Consider the following 19,183-nt stretch of genomic DNA (forward strand, 5'->3'; position numbering starts at 1 on the left):
CACGCAGTGTATTACCAACTATTTTTTTATCTTCAGTTTCTTTCAGATAGTCAACAAGTTCTTGCTGTGTACTTTGAAGCTGCTCCCTTAGCTTTATCATAATCATCCTCACTCCACAAGGCAATATTTAGCATAAAGCTCCAAACCGAAGGCAATTGACGGTCATTTTATATGTCTTCCATTTTGAAATAATGACGTCAATCATTGTCACCTTCTCACTGAGCCTTATGCTGTTGATTTTGTAACCCTTTCTGCCTTGTACTTGTCTATGATCTTGTCCCTAATATCTTCTGACAGCTCTTTAGCCTTGCCCGTTGTGGTCTAGAGATTGGAAAGGAAGAAATTGATTCCTCGAACAGGTGTGCCTTAGACACATTTGAGATCAGCACCAATTGAGATCAGCGGTATTGGTTGATTGTGCAGAGCTGGGAGCCACATGTGCACCAGCTAATCTGTGGGAGCCAACGTTCTGGCTGTGTTGTAGGGGATCAACTCCACAAGTACCTTGAGATATGAATTGAATTTGTTCATTGACCATGCTTATAACTCAAAACACTGGTATCTCAAATCATCTTTTCCCATTTAAATGAATAGAAATACCATTAATCCATTACAGCCCCCCCCCCCAAAAAAAACAAAAGAGTGTGTATTTTTTACCAAGGAAAATATCAGTTAAATAATAAATAGAATGTAAAGAATGAAACAGTTTTTGCTACATTGTTTTGCTTCAATTTAATGGACATTGTGCCGCTCCCTCTGGTGTGCACACCTTGGTCACCTGGGGGCAGTACAATACAGATATACACACAAAGAAGAGTTTCACAACTGACTCAGTAAGCTCCAGTGATATTAATCAGTTCTTCACAAAGGATAAAGAATATATGCAGGTTAGTATTGTTATATTGTCTGTCTTCATGTGTTGCTCCACCATTTGTGATCAAATATTTGTTGCTTTAAGGATTAAAACACCACGACTATTGATGCTGATTGTTATCCAGTCAATTTCATTTTCTATCATGTGTCAGCATTAAGCTAGCAGGGGCATTCAACAACATTTTTTGTTTTGTTTTGTTTTTTAAATATGCAACGTGTAATTCTCTTTTTGTATTTAGTTTGACAGTAAACTTCAACTGGTACTGGCAATAAACAGCTTGAAGCCTCTTTTTTTGAGAATTGTTCACTATATGTCCAACTGCAACTTGCTTTGAACTGACTTTTTCCATAGAGCGCTCGCATCTCAAGTTCACGCTCGCTAATCAAAGCAAAAAATCGTCCGAATGACGGCTCATATCTAAAAAAACTCAGAAGTTGCGTCACTTGTATTTCAATGCACCTTTGTACGTTTTTCACTCCATAAAATGCACAACTTTTAGATTGCATGTTTTGTATGCATTTTGTGACCGTTAAGTCTGTAATATTTACCAGTAAACAGCCATAAGTATTACAGACTGTTAATTTCTTGATAAGTAAGCAAATTTACAAATTGAGCAGGGGAACAAATTGTTATATCCCCCACTGCACTGCATGTGCCCAGTGACTGATTGGTGACCAGTTATACCTGGACTTAATGAGGCCAAGCTATATTGAAAATGTAAGGTTGTTAAATTTCATAATACTGATTGATACAGTTCAGTGAATGCGACATAATTTTATCTCCTCCCTTGTCTATCTGAAGCAAACAATTCCCATCAGTCGTTTCCAGGAAGACTGCTCAGTCCACATCTGTGAGTGCTCCTCTGGCTCCCCTCTCTTATCCACTTGGGCTTTACGCATAACATTAAACAGCCCTGACGTTGGCGCTAATAGAGCGGGACACCCCGGGACCACATAAAATGTGTGGGCTGGGTGTCGGTCAGACCTGGCGGAGACCACTTGCAGCTGCGGAAGAATAAAAATACATTCAGGTGGCGAAACAAGGAAAAGATACAGTGGATTTTCCCATAGGAAATAATGTAAATCGATTTCATATGTTCCAGTGTCCAACTGCCACTGTCAAAAATGTTTTAAGTAACAGTTTGATATTCTTAAGTCTCATACAAGGGAAAAAAAGACGTTAGTAGCAAAAACAATAACAAACGAAATGGATTACTGCGAATGCCCGGGATGCAGATCTCTTCACATTATGACCAAACGCAGCTGATTTAGTATGAATAAGCTTTGTTCTCCATGTTCAGTACAACATGGAGGAACAGCCATGGTAGTTTTTCTTTTTTCTTTGCCAATCTATCTATCTAACCGCCTGTCCTTTTGTGTCTGTCTTTCAATCCATTGATCTATCTGTTTAGTTACATTTATCTATCAGATGTTTTATCTATCCAGTTGTCTGTTTGTCTGTCCGTCTACCCATCTTTCTGCCGATATACCCATCTCTCTGTCTATCTACCCATCTGTCTATGTAGTATTAGCTATCTACCCATCTATGTCTTGTTCTATCTGTTTACTTACCCATCTGTCTGTCTAGTTATGTCTATCTACCAGCCTAGCTGTTTAATTCTATCAACCCATCCATTTGTTGTGTTCTACAGGTATCTACTAATCTATCTGTGTAGTTCTATTTATATCCCAATCGAGCTACCAATTTACCTACCAACCAACTACCAAGTATCTATCCAACTCCTATCTCTATTGCATAGCCATATTAAAAAATAAGTGAAATTAGAGATGTTTGACTGTCTCCTCAGTGCAAGTAGCCTCTCCAGTTGTGCCGGGCCAGTTCACTCTGTGTTGGTCCAGCTGTTCGAGGACATTCTTGCCAAACGGTCATGGCTGCCAACTTCTTCCTGAAACGTTCCACCTACCTGAGACGCCAATATCAGCGCGGTTCAGGTAGCAGTCACGGCTTTTAACATCTGCTCTGCTCCTCAGGTACGAAACTCTGGCCGTGGCGACGGAGGCAGAAAGCCGCCAGGACCCCGATCAGCCCCTCAAGACCGGCGGCAAAAGGCTGACCGTGAGTCCTCTCCTCCAGTGAACCCCACGCCGACACTGCTGTGATGTCACTTGTTCCTCTGTCGGCCATTAGCGCTCGTTAACGCTAACAGGCCCAATTTGCAAGAATAAACTCATTGACGCGACTTGTTCAGCGCTTCTGGCGTCATGTTAGTTGTACTTGGCACGGAAGCTCTTTACTTGCACCCAGCTGCCCTCCCATTAGCATTCATGGAAAGCCTTATGTAGCACGCAAGTAACCACGACAACAGACACTGATTTAAAGCGCCACATAATGAGTAGAGAGGAGTTTACATAGCAGGTACACATGTACATGTCACTAAAGGGTTCACGAAGAGTTGAATGGGAGTTATGTTGCTTGGGTGAATGAGTGGATGAATGGCCTCATAGTTGAATGGGATTAGTAGATAAATGGACTGATGGACAGGTGGAGTGGCAGATGAGTCGATTAATCTTTGGATGCACAGATGAATGGCCTGGTGGGTAGGTCGATGAGTGACTAAAAGATAGATGGATGAACTGATTTATTGATTGAAGAATGGATTGATGACTGAATAGATGAATGGACAGATGTAGGGGTAGATGATTTGACTGATGAATTGGTGGATAAATGGTGTGGTGGGTGAGTGGACTGCTGGGCGTGTCAATGAATCGTGAATGGTTAAATGGCCTGATAGATGAGTGGATGCGTGCTTGGATGAATGGACAGATAATGGGTGGATGAGTGGCTTAATTTCCTTAGGGATGGGTGGATGAAAGTGTGGGTGAGTGGATGGACGGACTGATGTATTGATGGGTGGACTGTTGGATGAATGGGACTGATGGATGGGTGGATGAGTGGATTCATATTCTAAAAGATGCGTAAATAGATTGGATGGGCTGATGTATTAATGAATGAATTCTGAGAGTTGAACTGGAGTTATTTGTGTTTCTCCCGACAGCCTGACTGGACGTTGATCCTGGGCGAGCAGGCCCTGGACATCTCTGTGCCCTCTTTCTCCCACTCGCCCTCCTCCATCTTCGTCCTTGGCGAGCGTAACCTCTACTGCCTGCGGGACAACGGGGTGATCTACTTCATGAAGAAGATGGAGTTCAACCCTAGCTGCTTCTTGCCATACGTGTCGCGTGAGTCAAACGCTCGTGGACACATGCACAACACACCTTTCGCCATTGTAGTGGATGGACGGATGAGTGGATGGATGGATAGATATACTGATGGATGTGTTGGTGAGCAGATGAACATGTGGACAAATGGGTTGATGATAATTGGATGAATGCATGGGTGAGTTGATGAATGGACTGATGGATGAGTCAGTGAATAAGTGAGTGGATGGACTGATGGAAAAGTGGATGAATGAACTGGACTGATGAATAACGACTGACGCGTTAGTCGATGAATGTTGAATATGTGAGAAAAAGAGGTAGCCGGAAGTGGAGACAAGCGCAAAGGGTCATGGGAAAATACATTTTAATAACACTTTAAAGACACATTGCTCCATTTTGTGATCGGATCGGTTATCGTTTTTTTTAAACTCGCTGAAAAAAAAAATTTGAATAAATCCTGATCGTGTAAAGCCTAATATTCACAGGCATATATTATTTATCCTCTGCGAAAAACATAGTATAACTCCAGTTTATTACAATAGTTATGAAAGTCTGTATTATACTGTCCTCCTAGTGGCCAAGTCATGCAAACCAAAAGATGCCACAATGAAGTTCGGTAAACATGATGCACTATTTAATTCTTTACATTCTGTTTAATTGTGTTATTACAATATTAGTGCTATTTTCCTTATCAAAAAAACACATAACAAAATGTGTTTTTGCTTTTTTGGGGGGAGGCTGGAACAGATAAATGGCATTTCAATTTATTTCAATAGGGAAAGATGATGTGAGATACTAGAGCTCTGAGTTACGAGCATGGTCACGGAATGAATTCAAATTGTATCTGAAGGCTACACTGTATTTTCTTTGAATGTGGATTGTTACAATTCACATGTAAATTATAACGTAAATGCTCAGATATAAGCAGGTGTGTGTGTGTTTGCCTTAGTGTGCTACCAACACACTTACAGACACACACGCACACAGACACACACACACTCTGTCATTTTGACCCCCCTCCTCGCTGACCGCCTCGGCCACTATATTCTACCCATTGAGGCGTGTTTGTTTTGCGTGTGGCCGTCACCTCAGATCTCTCCTGGTGGTAGCTACACCGCTACCACACAGATGGGCAAACGTGTGTACATGTACATATGTGTGTGTGTGTAATGCAAGTGTAGTATTTATATCTCATTTTTCGAAGGGAAAAGTGTATGTGAGTTCAGATGTATTTCTGCCTGTTTGAAGCGCAGCTACTTGCCGAAATGTAAATGTTATGATGTCATTTCTCCGCTTTGTGGCTGCAAAGTTTATCACGTCTTTTCACATCTTTTCCAGCCCTAAAAATTAAGGTCTTTTTGATATTATACAAGTTGGGTGGCAGAAGCAAGGCCTGCACACGCACAGAACATTAGCCCATACAAAGTTTATTCTCATTTGTTCATTAGTTTTTCCAAACCTTTTACCCAAAAACTTTTCGTGGTCATTTATCACCAAATTAGCTCTATTTTAATGAAAAGACTAAGCTTTACAGTAAGTAATCCAACAAGAAATAACCACAGTGACCTTTATATGTAATATTTGACATTCTCCCCTTCCCTGTTGAAATAAATACAAATAAAAAACACTTTTATGATGGTCATAACATTTGCCCTAATACATATTTTCTTCTTGTTTTCCGCTTAGTGACCGATGGCACCACCAACCTGTTGCTTGGCAACCACACCAACATGCTGCTGGTGTACCAGGACGTCACGCTCAAGTGGGCTGCCCAGCTCTCCTTCGTGCCCGTGGCGCTCCGTGTCGCCAACTTCCCGTGAGTGTGACATACGTATGTGGTGACGCACAAACACACACAGATGCACATACATATGCTGGACTCGCTGCCTATTATTAGTTTTCCAACTAGTGAATTGCCTTTTTGGGCACTCAGCATGCCCGAGTGCATGTATACTGGTGGAAGTGTATGTATTTTAGGGGTTCTATATACATGAGCCCCCCATAACCCACTCCATAGCGCCCCCTGGAAAGTAAAAAAAAAAAAAAATAACCCCCCCATACCGGTATTACCCATCAGTATGAAATTGGGTGGACATGTCTATTATGACAGGACGCATGAAAAAGTCTCAATGACCCATGCCCAAAATTCAACAGAAAGCTGGCAATTTTGGTCTAAGGAGCCTTTTTGGTCAAATCCAAAAATTTCGTATTTTGGATTTACAAACTCTTACATAAGGAATTTGCCCAAATGCGGCAAACGCTAATCATCAAACTGTGTGACATTATCATTTAACATCCTTGAAGCATGTTTTGGACAAGACAGATCCAAATACAACATGATTATGTCACCTCTATGAACTGACCTCCATTGTTCCAACATTCGGTGTCTTCGCTCATGTTCAACATCAACAGTGGTGGGTGGCAACATCCCACTGTGTGTGCTGTGCGTGTGTGTGTGTGTGAGTCTGTTTTTAGTGTTAAGAGTGTGTTTCCGTCACAGTCAGTCGCATGCGTGAGTGTGTTTCCGCTGCAGTTAAAGTGGACGTTTTAATGTCGATTTGCGATTTCCACCCATGCAGGTGTGGAGCCTCGACCTGAGCCCCACCACCCTACCGCCTTGTGTGTGTGTGTGTGTGCGTGTGTGCGTGCGTGCGTGCGTGCGTGCGTTACTGCCTCGTTGGCCTGGAAGCACGACACATCTGCTACCAGTTAACACACACTTACTCATGCTGTTAAAACACATTATTGCATCACTTAGCATTTCCTGCTTCTTTCTTTTTCCATTTTTGTTCTGTCAGGAAATTTGATGTATTGTTCATTTTAAAAAAGGGAGAAAGTGGGACACAGTGGAATAGAAGAATAGCATTCTATTCTAATAGTCATCAGAAAGATGACTATTAAGTTGTTCCACATTTACTGTATAAACTGGAAAATGTTTCCTGTGAATTACTAAACTATTATCTCATAAATTATTTTCTTTCTGACAACTGTTTCACTTTTGTATTGCATAGTCACCTGCCAACTGCTATTCCAGCCCAGGACCTGAATAAATCAAACTTTAAATGATCATTAGAATATTAAATTGGGCGGCACGGTGCATGTTCTCCCCGTGCCTGCAGGGGTTTTCTCTGGGTACTCCGGTTTCCTCCCATATCCCAAAAACATGCGTGGTAGGTTGATTGAAGACTCTAAATTGCCCGTAGGTGTGAATGTGATTTCGAATGGTTGTTTGTTTGTATGTGCCCTGCGATTGGCTGGCAACCAGTTCAGGGTGTACCCCGCCTCCTGCCCGAAGATAGCTGGGATAGGCTCCAACACGCCCGCGACCCTAGTGAGGAGAAGCGGCTCAGAAAATGGATGGATGGAATATCAAATTGACTGAACTCACATTTAGCACTGTTTGTGACAACTGCTACACATCTGTGTTGCATGGAGTCCACCAACATCTGGCACCTGTCAGCTGCTATTCCAACCCAGGACAATTGGTCTGTAGAGTGGTGCCTAGAGATAAATTTAACTTGTTTCGTGACTACACTTAAAACGCAACATGCAGCTCTCAAATCATGTTTTCCCATCAAAATGAATGGAAATGCCATTAATCTATTCTAGCCTCCCCAAAAAAACGACAAAAATGTTTGTAATGTGTTTTTTCATAATAAAATAGCAATCTACTGTAATATGCTTTATTAAAAACAAAAGCATCCAGTAATGACAAATGCAGTGCATAAAATGCCACCGTTTTTGCTTCAATTAAATGGAAATAGTGCTGCTCCATCTGATGTGCCCCACTGGGACATCTGGAGGCAGTATAATACAGCCATACGGATATACAACTTCTATACATGGAGACGGTCTCAGCTCCACAGTACGTCAGTAATGTTAGTCTTTTCTTAGGATAAAGAAAATATGCCTGTGAGTATTGTTATGTTACCTGTGTACATGTTTTGCTCCATCATTTGTGTTTAAATATCTGTTGCTTAAAGGATAATAATAATAACACTGTGACTTAGATGCTATTCGTTAGCCCGTCTATGACATTTCCCATTAAGTGTTAACACACGATTTTGTGGAGGCGTGTCAGCCAGCACAGCCTCACAAAACTCCGGGCAGATCTCATCCACCCACTCCTACCAAGCCCGGGTTTTTGCCTCAGCGACCACCTAAGCTGCATTCTGCTTGGCCTGCCGGTATCCATCAGCTGCCTCCAAAGTGCACAGGCCAAAAAGCTTGATAGGACTACTTCTTCATCTTGCCGGCATCCCTCACCACTGGCCTCCACCAAACGTCAACTGGAAGTGGCATAAAACAGCTTGAAGCCACTTTTTTTGAAGAATTGTCTGCCAAACTGCTGCTTGTTGGGAAGCGAGTTGCGTTGAGTTAACTTCCACCACACTGCGCTTGTATCTCAACTATTTGCTTGCAAGTCAAAGCAAAAAAATCTGCCAAGTGACCACTCAAAAATCTGCCAAGTGACCACTCATATCTCAAAAAGCTCATCACTTGTATCTCACGGCACTGCCTATGGTTATTAGTAAAATCACTGAACTAATATCTAGTTGTTTTAGAACTGTTTCTGACAACTGCTTCACATCTGCGTTGCATGGAGTCAACCCACCTGTGGCACATTTGAGCTGCTATTTCAGCCCATGACTATTATCCTACATTGCACAATTTATCAGAATTTCTCTACAGTCCAGTGGGCCTGGACACCATGCAACGCAGATGTGAAGCACTTGTTCTCAACTCAGTTTTGTGCCACTTATTTCGTTTTGTGTGATTTATTGTGTGGCGTCAGGGATCTGAAGGGTGCCGTGGTGAGCCTGAGCTGGGACGGCCACCTGCTGTGCTCCTACATGGGCACCGACCCATCCTTCTTTTCCACGCCCAAGGTGGACGCCCGTGAGGTGGACTACGAGCAGGCCGACGCCGAGATGAAGAGGCTGCACAAGTTCATCAGAGAGGCCAGCAGGACTCAGGGTAGGAGGAATGCTGCCAAATTCATTAAGGCCTTTCTCTATGGTTGCCGGAGTTAAAGCAGTTACCATAGTAAGACGATTATTAACTCTACAGGCAGTGTTTAAAGGTAATATGTTTTTTTTTCACGATTTACATAATTGTGAGGTTTCTAAATTTCATCAGAATATGCTAAGGATTAAGCATTATAATTGTATTATATACTGATTTAGGGAAATATTGAAAACAAATTTAAACACGGACTTTTTATGTCTGAAATGATTGTTAAATGAATGAAAGTGGTTTTAAAAATCTGTGATATAGTGGGGGGACACTCATCTCATGAGCTTGGTACCTAATGTACTGTCTAATGGAGTTAATTAGCATAAATCGGACACAAAAATTGTGTTTCAGACATCCTGCCTAAGGGTGAAAGTGAAGAGGACTTAAAGGTTACGGCGTATGTGTCTACTGACATGGACATCCCTTCGGTACTTGCGCACACACAAACACATACATACAGTATCTCACAAAAGTGAACACACCCCACATATTTTTGTAAATATTTGATGATATCTTTTCATGGGACAGAACTGAAGAAATTACACTTTGCCACATTGTAAAATAATCAGTGTACAGCTTGTATAACAGTGTAAGTGCACTGTCTCCTCAAAATAATTAAACCCGCTGTCATTAATGTCTTAGCAGTTAGCAACAAAATTGAGTATACGCCTGAGTGAAAAATGTAGAATTTTGAAAAAAACGTTTCATATTCTCTTGGTTTTACACTGTTTTCTGCTGCAAGGTCAGCTCAATTGCCTTACCTGGATAGATAAAGGTTAAATAAATAAAATGTACAAATTGGGCCTAATTATCCATTTGCCTGCCCCGGTGTTATGTGACTCGCTTGTGTCACAAGGTCTCAGGCAGGTGTGAATGGGTAGTAAGGGTGTTAAATTTGGTGTTATTGCTCTCAAACTGGAAGTTCAATACGGCACCTCATGATCAAGAACTCTGAGCATCTAAAATAAAAATATTTTTGGGTAATTAGGCCCAATTTGGACAGTTTCACAAAGGGGTGTACTCAATTTTGTTGCTAGCTGTTAATAGAATAGAAAGGTGAAGAGTTATTTTAAGTGGACAATAAATTGACGCTGTTGTACAAGCTGTATCCTAACTGCTTGTTTTGTCTTGTTGTGCAGCGAGCGCTGATCCAAGACATGGACGGCTTTCCTGTCCCCTCGGTGACCGTAAAAGTGAGTTCAGAAGCACATTTGATGAGGTTTTATTGCATTTCTTCATCCTCCTCCTCTTCCTCTTCCGAAATGCATGCAGGTGACGGTGAAGGCCAGCAGCGTGTTGGCCTCCTCCAAGCTGACCGTTGGCGTTCAGCCCCCACTTGCCGTCACTCAAGACCAGTTTGTCCTCGAACCTTTAGGTCAGTCAGTGTGTGTACACAAGTGTTTTTCTGTGTGTGAGTGTGTGTGTGTGTGTTTGCATGGACAACATGTCTTCTGGCTGCGGCTGAGCTGTAACAGTCGTGACGAATTGTCTGCAGATTTTTCTTATCCTTTGGGTGCACAAGCTTGTACTCTTGAGTGTGCGTACATGTGATAGTACTTGTGTTTCACTTTGGACAATAGAGGGATGAACAAAAATAAATTGACTTCAAGCAGCTGTAATAATGGGAGCGCTTCCATCGTTCCCAGCCACAGATTTTTTTTTAAAAGCGCAGAATAGATAGATGAAAAGATTCATCCCGTGAGGGAAATTAAATTGTCAAAGCAGCAGTATTTAAGCAACCAATGTGGGAGATGAGAACTCAGAACCACATGAAACTGTAATTTGGCACCCACAACCAACAAAGTATGAACAAATACAAAAGCAGCATTGAGGATTGTGTCCAAATAAATCCATAAAAAGTCTTCAATTGGATCTTAATTGTCCTTAAAAAGGACGATTGATTCTTCAATCTGTTGTTCAAATATAAAAATACAACCAGCACAATGTGTAATTGCATTGTATTCACTATAAAATGTGTCATACGTAAGATTCACCCCATATTGCCCACTCCTTCATGTCCTCGTTTAGTTCATATTAAGTGAATGGAAGGTCTTAAATTTGATTAAGTTTAAAAACTGATTTCCCCAAATGTATGCTTTAATTATCCTTAAAGATTATGTGTAATCCTTCAAGGATAAAAAAAATGCGGTAACCTTTAAATCCTCTTCACTTTCACCCTTAGGCAGGATGTCTGAAATTTGCCTGAAAAGGAAAGTCTTCAAATTGATTTTCCAATATGTAGACCTCTTAAAAATTACGTACTCCTTCAATCTGCTGTTCAAAGATTAAAAATGCAACCATCAAAGTAATCAAGATTGTCATTTGGAATTATTCTGTATTCGCTATAAAATATTTTCTTTTTAAAATTGACATACTGCCCACTCAAACTGTATTTCATATTGAGTGAATGAGACTTAAGGCCTCTTTACACTCCCGCGGTCGCGCGGCCAACAACGCCCGCATTGCATCACGTGACCGACAAATTGGCCTCTGACGCGCACACGGCAAAAATTGTTGCTGCACGTAGAATGGCGCGGAGATCATCTCTCATGATTGGTCCGTTTTAGTCACATGCTGTGATGATGTAATCAGCATTCCTCCCGGTTCCACATAGCACCTACGCCGCCACCTTCTCGATCGATTTTGCAGCATAATTAAACGTATCATCTGGTCATCTAGGTCCATTTGTTCTAGCAGATTCTGTTCCACGGTCGCCATTGTTGTTGCTTTGTTCCTTGTTACGGAAAGGATAGTAAAAACGGCTACTGGAAATGGCCACAAAATGCAGAGGAAACGCCACCCTGTGGCGTCCTAGCCAATACCAGCTGTAGCGACACCCCCGACTTGGAGGAGAACTGCAGCACAATTTCAAAACAGTGCGCGTGGGTTGTGATCGTGTATAAAGGCAAACTGCGTGCGGGATAGCCGCAGTGACGTCAGCGCGACTATAAAGAAGCCTTTAGTCTTAAATTTGCCTTCAAAAGGTCTTAGAATCGATTTTACAAAGTTTAGGCCTTGTTTACCCTTAAAATGTACATGTAGTCCATCCAGGGTAATGTGTACATATGTTGATTTTTTTTATATTGTTCACTGCAAGTATAGTTCATATTTAATAAACGAAAAGTATTAAAATAGATTTTCCAAAATGTTGGTCTTAATTATCCTTAATTATTACACATAGTCCTTAAGGGATTGAGGATCCATCCATCCATCCATTTTCAGAGCCGCTTCTCCTCACTAGGGTTGCGGGCATGCTGGAGCCTATCCCAGCTATTACCCTGAACTGGTTGCCAGCCAATCGCAGGGCACATACAAACAAACAACCATTCACACTCACATTCACACCTATGGGCAATTTAGAGTTGTCAATTAACCTGCATGTTTTTGGGATGTGGGAGGAAGTGGCTGGAGAAAACCCACGCAGGCACGGGGAGAACATGCAAACTGCACACAGGTGGGGCCGGGGATTGAACCCCAGTCCTCAGAACTGTGAGGCAGACGCTCTAACCAGTCGTGCCGCCGGATTGAGGATCCTTGAAAAAAATAACTAAAAATACCCCAGACAAACTCAATTTACTCGTGCACTGACTGTAGTAGTCTCGCCACGCTGCACTATTTGCATATCTGTTGTTGACCAATACTGGCCACTCATGGCAGAGTAGCATCTGCACCACTTGCACACTGACTGAGGAGTATCTGCAATATTTGCACAATCGGCATTGTCCCAGATTATCGCACGACTAGTCACTTTAAACTGCATAGATTCCTTGAAGTCCCTTTGCACAATGGTCATTGCACCAGACTATTGCTATATTCGTCATTCAAACTGCTCTAATTGCTAGAGGCCTCTGCATCTTTTTGCACAATTGTCAAAAAAAACAAAAACAATAATTGTACCAGCATCACCAGATTACTAGCAACCTTTTATTGCTCAGTGACTGTTTTTCTCAATGTCTTTATGTCGCAAAAGTATTCTCTGTCATTTGACTGTCTGTTGTCGTACTAGAGCTGCTCCAACTACCGGGGACAAATTTGTTGTGTGTTTTTCGGACATACTTGGCAAAATAAAGTTGATTCTGATCAGTTGGCTACTCCCGTTCTGAGGTCTCTAGGCCTCATTCTGACTGTCCATCCATCCATCTGTTTTCTGAGCCGCTTATCCTCACAAGGACTCATTCTTACTGCTTCATTAAAAAAACTAACTCTTGATCGACAATATCACAATGTCACACTAATTATATATCCTAAAAGAAAAAAACATTTTCCCACAACTTATTTTCCCATGCAACAAGTCACAACGCATTACATAAGTAATAACACACACACAGATACATATAGTAGCCACAGCGAACAGCAGCTCTTCCTGTAATCACTCAAACAACACACTTTCATCAATCACTTGGCCAAGATTCCAGCATTCGTCTCTCAAACACCATGCACATACATAAACACTCCGACACACCAGTAATCAGCAGACCGCACAGTCACTCACACCAAGCCGTTCTCGCCAATAGGTTGAGCACACGTCAGTCAGACAGCCTTGTCTTCAGTCTCAAATACCTTTTAAAGCTTTTTAATTGCTATAAAGTACTTGGTGTTACATTTTGAATGTATAAAAGGTGCTATATAAATAAATTTGCTTTGATCAACAAACATTGTTTCAAACAAAACTGTTAACTCTGTGAGTGCAGACAAATCGTGGTTTTGAGCTCAGTGTTGTGAATTGCGCATTTTCACAAAACTCATATTGTCACCCCTCACACTAAGTAGTTAACATTTTGCGTTTCAGAATTGTGTTCATCATTTATTTATGAGTGGAATTAACCATGAGTTTAACCAGAATTTTGATGTATCTAGTACCACAAAGTAATACACCTTGGTTTATTTAAAATTTTCAATCATTAATTATTGGATTTTTAATTCTTTTGCCCAGACCAAATGTCCACCAGTGAATAGTTTCTCGAAACCTTGAAAAATTACAAATAACTGTCCTACATTTCGGGTGATTCCTCGATCACCTTTTCTTCGGTCCCAGGTCAAGTTACACCATCCCCGGCCTACTGTAGATTTGTTCAAGCAGTTCCAAACCGCTACACATTAGGTCCCAGACCAAACATCTACAATATCGAATGCGGGGAATAGATCTTCGGACAATTACAAGTAATAATTCTACATTTCAGGTAGTTCAATTTTCAATTTGTTATATTTGGTATCCCTCTTATTTTGTTGTCATGACAACAAAACAAACAAAAGAACACAAAAAACAACAACGGTGCTGAGAGATCCAGATATAATGCTGTTTCTGTCAATATATTCTAATTCAAAGGGATCTATCAATTCTACTTCATAGTTGTATACATTAACTACATAAGTGTGAAAATGAATGTCTGGTGTTGACTGTAAATTAAATAACTAGCCTAAGCGAAGCAGTGTTAATCAGTGCCAAGCGTGTCTTCATTGCAAAAAATAACAAAAAGAGACAGCAATGTTGAATGCAATATTTGTCTGTATATCACCAGTAAAGTGCCACTCTGTCTTTGGGGCCGCCGGGAGTCAGCCAGAGGTCGCAAGGCCAGGAGGTGCGGGAGGGAGGCGGCTGCTCTTGTGAGTTGCGGCAGCAGGAGAGGAGGGGACCGCAGAAGTGCTATGTGTGAAGGGCTGTGCTGTGGGTCGCAGGAGAAGGTTGTGTTGTTGGTCTTCTTCCAGATTGCACTCTTCTAGATCTTTGTCAAAGGGTGATTGATTTGTAGAGGCCACTGTGGAACCCAGCTCGCGACCACAACCTGACATCCTCCCCTAGGCCAACTCGGACAGTACATTAAGGACTCAAACCTTACCAATGCAATGTGGGGAGAGCAATTACCAATACCACTTATTGCAAAAGGTAAGATTGTTTCAAATACAGTACCAGGGGTGTCAAACTCAAATTCACGGTGGGCCAAAATTAAAAATTGGGACAACATCGCGGGCCAAACTCAATATTTAATGAAAAATCACTGAGATGTGCATGTTTCGCTTCTCTGCAGAAATGTAGCGTTAAAGATTATCATATGACAACAGACTTAAATTTGGCTTAAACACTGAATCCGGAATATCCATCCATCCATCCATTTTCTGAGCCGCTTCTCCTCACTAGGGTCGCGGGCGTGCTGGAGCCTATCCCAGCTATCATCGGGCAGGAGGGTACACCCTGAACTGGTTGCCAGCCAATCACAGGGGACACATAAACAAACAACCATTTGCACTCACATTCACACCAAGGAGCAATTTAGAGACGTCAATTAACCTACCATGCATGTTTTTGGGATGTGGGAGGAAACCGGAGCACCCGGAGAAAACCCACGCAGGTACGGGGAGAACATGCAAACTCCACACAGGCGGGGCCGGGGATTGAACCCCGGTCCTCAGAACTGTGAGACAGACGCTCTAACCAGTCGCTCACCGTGCCGCCGTCTTTTATTTTAGTGAACAGACAATCTGCCTCCCACCTGTCTTGAAAGTTAACCATTTTCCATCTTTCGTTTGGCCATTTTTGGGAAGGGGAAGTGTAAATTTGCTTGAGGAGACTGGTAGCATAGTTGCTAACGACTGCAACAGAAAGGGAAGGGGCGCTCGCCAGTCTAGACTGAAGGGCCAACACACTAGCAAAGCATTCTGGGATTTGTAATATTAGTGGCGCATGTGCTATATACTGGCAGGCCAGCTCTATTACACATTTGATATGGTCTTGCGGGCCAAATATAATTACATCGTGGGCCAAAATTGGCCCCGGGCCTGAGTTTGACATAAATGCAGTACACCATATGAAATGGTCCAATTTTCTTTACCGTAATTCTTTGTTTGGAGGACAACGCAGGTCCGTTTGGATCCTGAGGTGATAGTTGACATCCAGAGCCCCCCCCCGTCCTGAATTCTTTGGGTGGAGGCAGGACTTGTGCGTTGTTCCTGGATGATCAATCACTCCCGGGGTACCCTGGATTGGCGATCAATCCCAGAATCCCACTTCTGACACCAACTGTTTTTCTGACAGATTAAGTAAGGAAGCAATCTTCTCTTCGTGGGTTTTTATTACAAGGAAAAAATAAAAATCTTTGCAAAGAAAGGAAAAGGTACAAGTCGTATCGAGTTGTCACCCCTTACTAAAAGAGCATGCAAAGAAACATTCGTTATATAGAAGTGAGAGAGACAGAGAAGGCAAGGAAAGAAAACAATTATCTTTGTCCAGCTGCACTCAAACTTATCTTTATCGGAATGGGTACATGCAGAGACTGAGAAAAACAGCTAGTAGTCATAACAGCTAGGTAGAAAAACAGCTAGTAGTCACAACATGGCTGGGACACACATAAGTACTCTGCTAAAAACATGTGATGGTTGTATAAAACTAATAGAGGTAATATTTGGTATATATGAAACATACATTTTCCAACTCATGATCCTTCAAGGATTGCGTAATAAGGTCTTGAATCTGATCAAAGTCGCTTCAAAATGGCCTTAAAAAGTTAAATATTTTTCAAAATTGAAAAATATTTTTAAATCACACTTAATCCTTAAAGTTGGATATTCACAAATCTTATAAATGCCAGACACCATAGAATTTTTTTTTAGGAACACATTTTATACAAATTTATGTTTTATCTCCAAAATATGATCGGAAAAGGCTCTTAAAATATTGTGATGGAAGATCGAGCCCATATTCTCCCAGCGTATTTGTAAATTAGTCTTAAACGTCAGTGGCCTTAAACCTGTCTTCTTATTTCTATCTGTAATCAATTTAACTTTCTGCACAGCTGCTATTTGAGGCTATTCCCTTCTTCTTAATCGGTCCATTATCACTATCCATCATAACTTCATAAATGTAGCAGATGTTCATATTTGGAGTAAAAATTTCCCCTTGTGTCATGTGCACATTGTCTGCAGGCGTCATCTTTCAAGAGTGCGGCAGCATCACGAGTTCCGTATGAATCTTTTTTTTTTTTTTTTTTTTTTTTTTTTTTTTTTCCCCCTCCTTTCAAGATGTGTGCAACTTTCCCGTTCATTCTGAGCTGTCGATCATTGATGGACGACATGTTTGTGCAGCAATGTGAGCTGGACACCGTGCTGCTCGTATGTAATGCAAACAAGTTGCACTCTACTGTACACTCAACATTGTGCTTTAATAACTTTCACTTTCTCCCAGATGTTTTCATTGCGCATTTATGGCTATGGAAAGCTGCTTGTACATTTATTCGATTTCCTTGATATAGGAACTATATTACTACAATATTACTAGTTAGACAATTCAGTGCATAGATAGAAATAGGATGACAACTAGAACTGTGTCTTACTAGTAATGTCTTTTCCACTATTAGTGCCACATTTGGCCTGTTCGTACAACCTCAAACTGGATATCAAGGATGTCAAATAAATGCTGAAATGGCTTTCCAAAAGGCGATTTTATCCATCCATCCCTTTTTCTATAGCATTTCCCCATTATGGTTAGCAGTTAAGCAGGTGCCGATCCCAGCTGACTTTTGACAAGAGACATGGTGTACATCCTGGACTGGTTGGCAGTCAATCAATCGCAGGCCACTGTTATCCACACCCATAGAAAAACTTTGGGTCCCGGGCGAGGCTGATGGTGTAGTAGGTTCACTGATATGACTTCTGTGTAGGCAGTGTGAGTTGAATTCCCACTCAGTGATGATTTGAATGTGGTTGTGGAAGGGCTGGGATGGACGCTACATATAATTGGATTGATGGATTTTTTTTTCTGGCAGTCATTCACTGGCACGCTCCAATAGTGGTCGTGTCTTATGTAATACTGGTTCTGGTGATATGGCTTAAACAAACATGAAGACATTTTGTGCTGGAACCCATTTTTGTGACAAGACAAACAAAATCACTAAAACATTCACAGCTGCTGAGCATTGACGCCACTGTACCACTTGTCACTACTTGAGACTTTGTTGGCATTTAGCGACTACAGGCTAATTGGCTTAGTGCTCCAGTGACTGCTGTCGCTACTGTTACGTCTCACATATGCAATCTCATATATATAGTTATATAGTCACACAAAGACTCACGTACATGTGTGTCTGTGTGTTTGTGTGTCTACAGGGGTAGGGGGAAGGGAGGTAGCGCCTTCTGACTTTTTATTGCTAGTTCACTTTTTATTTGTCTCAGATGGCGACTCGATTCCCCGCTCACCACACACACCAGCGCGCGCACACACACACACACACACACACACACACACACATACACTGCCCCCTTTATCACTCCTCTCCATATCTGTTCTTGCTCATCCTTCTCCTCTTTCACATCACTCTTGTTGTTTTTCTTCTTTGTGATGCCATGACCACTGATTGTCATGTTCATGCCCACATGTCTAAAGTCAGGAAGGAAGTGGTATTTTCATTTAGGTTCATAGTTCAAAGGTAAGAATGTGTGAGCAGATCGGTCAGTGCGAGGAGCAAAAGATAGTGTTTAACAGCACGCTGCTTGTTACCTCTGCCAAGGAGGTTATTAAAGGCTGTATTGAAATGGCGTGGTTTCCAAATGTTGCCAAATCAATCAGCATTTTGAGGGTTTTCCCAGAAAATCCTCTCTACAGCACCCCGCAGAATTTTGGGGGATAATTCAACCCCCGATGCCAGTTTAACTTAACGTGACATTTGGTGGGCATGTCTATCATGAGTAGACCCACAAAAATGTTTTACCAAGACCGCTTTGAGGTATATTTCAGGCTAAGCAGAGATTTTGGGGCAAAGAGAAACCATGTGTATTAGAGCGTCCTCCATTTTCCCCTTGACATTTACAGTACAAGTCTGCCAATATAGCGCTCGGAAATCACTCCGCCAACCTCTCTCCCAATGGAGCCTTTTGACGTCACCCTGTCAACGCTCCAGAGTAGAAAATCTTTCTATCCGATGACGTGACGCTCAGTGTCATACCCCCTCCGCGCCGAGTCAAAACGCGCTGACACCCCCTCAGCGCACACACAATGAATGGGAAAGTCGAGAGTATCAGACGCCTTGCCAAGTGCAGTGTGAAAAGGAAAATTCGGAAAAGTGTCTATCATGAGTAGATTCACAAAAAATCCCAGGTAGCCATAATTGAAAAGACACAGGAAGTC

General features: G+C 41.8%; 1 protein-coding gene across 3 annotated transcripts in view; it reads left to right on the plus strand.

Moving 5' to 3' along the window:
* The window catches only part of bbs9 (Bardet-Biedl syndrome 9), an 86,627-nt gene that overhangs the window by 15,661 nt on the left and 51,783 nt on the right, over nucleotides 1–19,183 (plus strand). For all 3 annotated transcript variants that reach the window (XM_061674720.1, XM_061674721.1, XM_061674722.1), the window contains exons 7-13: nucleotides 2,866–2,950; nucleotides 3,891–4,074; nucleotides 5,740–5,869; nucleotides 8,849–9,030; nucleotides 9,421–9,497; nucleotides 10,209–10,262; nucleotides 10,342–10,444. In XM_061674720.1, coding sequence (XP_061530704.1) covers nucleotides 2,866–2,950; nucleotides 3,891–4,074; nucleotides 5,740–5,869; nucleotides 8,849–9,030; nucleotides 9,421–9,497; nucleotides 10,209–10,262; nucleotides 10,342–10,444 — 815 coding nt within the window. The remainder of the gene's footprint in view (nucleotides 1–2,865; nucleotides 2,951–3,890; nucleotides 4,075–5,739; nucleotides 5,870–8,848; nucleotides 9,031–9,420; nucleotides 9,498–10,208; nucleotides 10,263–10,341; nucleotides 10,445–19,183) is intronic.

The sequence above is a fragment of the Phycodurus eques genome, chromosome 4 (genome assembly GCF_024500275.1).
Source record: "Phycodurus eques isolate BA_2022a chromosome 4, UOR_Pequ_1.1, whole genome shotgun sequence".
NCBI lineage: Eukaryota > Metazoa > Chordata > Actinopteri > Syngnathiformes > Syngnathidae > Phycodurus > Phycodurus eques.